The 1,888-nt window shown below is 37.3% G+C and overlaps 1 protein-coding gene across 1 annotated transcript in view; it reads left to right on the top strand.

Moving 5' to 3' along the window:
* The first annotated feature begins 264 nt into the window (after positions 1-264).
* Positions 265-1,888, top strand: part of LOC132185148 (beta-glucuronosyltransferase GlcAT14A-like) — a 3,511-nt gene continuing 1,887 nt past the window's right edge. Inside the window, exons 1-3 of the mRNA XM_059598960.1 lie at positions 265-950; positions 1,518-1,593; positions 1,708-1,823. Of these exons, the coding sequence (XP_059454943.1) occupies positions 461-950; positions 1,518-1,593; positions 1,708-1,823 (682 nt within the window). The 5' untranslated portion in view covers positions 265-460. The remainder of the gene's footprint in view (positions 951-1,517; positions 1,594-1,707; positions 1,824-1,888) is intronic.

The following is a 1,888-nucleotide window of genomic DNA, read 5'->3' as shown; positions in this document are numbered from 1 at the left end:
GAAGAAACATAGCATTTTTTAAAAATAAACCCAAACAAAAAAAGAAATCTTGACCCGAAAAAAAAGGCCCAATAGATTGAAAAGATGCAACATCTATCTGACATACAACTGTTAGGTGAACCCCAACAACAAAGGGTAGTTCCGTAAATTCAGGCACAAATATTCTAGAAAAAGATCATGGGAACAATTGCGTTGAGTAGTCAAAATTCGACTGTAAAATAAAAAAAAATAACTCCCACCGACAATAAACTGACAAATGGAGGCCTTGCTTCCAAGCAAGGAACCCAACGATCTAATCCACATACTTCCCCTCCTACCCTTTTTTCATCATTCCCCCAACTCTTCAGCCATTTAAATCTCCCCAAACTCACTAAAAAAACTCCAATCCTCCCATCGTCGTTTCCATCAATCTCTCTCTGGATTTTCTCACATTTTTTCATTTTTTCATTTTTTCTCTCTGATGGGTATCAAAGGATTCACCATTTTCTTCATGCTCCTCGCAATATTATTCTCTTTTCTCTACATTCCGACCAAACTGACGCTGCCCATCTCAAACTTCCGGCCGATTATGAACTACTTGAATGTGCAAAGATCCAACAAGCCGTACCCGGCGACGTTCGCCTACCTGATCTCGGCGTCGAAAGGCGACACCGGAAGGCTAAAGCGGGTGGTGAAGGCATTGTATCATCCCGCGAATTACTATTTGATTCACATGGATTACGGTGCGCCGGCGGCGGAGCACCGGGATTTAGCGAGGTTTGTGGCGGGGGAACCGGTTTTCAGCCAAGTGGGTAATGTGTGGCTGGTTGAGAAGCCTAACTTGGTGACGTACAGAGGACCCACCATGCTGTCCACCACTCTCCATGCAATGGCAATGCTGTTGAGGACCTGCAATTGGGATTGGTTCATTAATCTTAGTGCTTCTGATTACCCCTTGATCACCCAAGATGGTAGGGTGAGTGCCCTTTTTTTTTTTTAGATTGATTTTCTTCTTAATTTTGCATCCCATATAGTTTTATCTACATCGTTTTCCTCCATTGTTCTGAATTAGATCCTCTCTCTCGAGATCATTTGAAGAGGAGAGGATTCCCTTGAGCAGTATTTTTGTTCGTAAAATATATCTAACCGAATACTTCATTTGAAATAGAGAGGATGATCATGGTCGGTTCTGAATTATTGTTTCACTCTCAAACCGTGGGATTGGGATCTACAAACAAATATTTATTTGAATGGGTTAGGCAGATAATGTGAGAGAATTTGTATAGAAATTAAAATTTATTTGATAAGGTAAATCTTGCATGGATCGATCACTCACATTATCTATATCTAAACAGATAGCTTTTTCAAATTACTAATAATTTATGCAGATAGATAACATGAGAGGTTTGGTGTGAAATTTAATAACTAGTTTAATGCAAATAAGTACACATTATCTATTCAAATTGTTAATTATTATTTGTTAAAATATTAATTAAATAATTAAATTTTCTGAATTTCGTATTTTTCTAATTTTGCAGATCTAATTCACGCCTTTTCGGAGGTGCCCAGAGATCTAAATTTCATACAGCACAGCGGTCACTTGGGTTGGAAATTGTGAGAGTTTTTTTTTTTTTTTTACTTATTGTAAATTTTTTCATATATATATATATAGATTCATATTATTTATATTAAGGGCAAGTTAATGATTAGGCAAATGCGATGTTTCAGGAATAAGAGAGGGAAGCCAATAATAATAGACCCAGGACTGTATAGCCGCAATAAGTCTGACATTTGGTGGGTTATTAAACAGAGGTCCGTCCCAACGGCTTTCAAGCTCTATACAGGTTTTTCCCATTTCTTTTCCTTATTACATTTCAAGCTTTATTTTAAAAGAATTTATTTGCATCCA

This window comes from Corylus avellana, chromosome ca6, assembly GCF_901000735.1.
Source record: "Corylus avellana chromosome ca6, CavTom2PMs-1.0".
Classification (NCBI taxonomy): Eukaryota; Viridiplantae; Streptophyta; class Magnoliopsida; order Fagales; family Betulaceae; genus Corylus; species Corylus avellana.
This window is presented reverse-complemented; position numbering and strand designations above follow the sequence as displayed.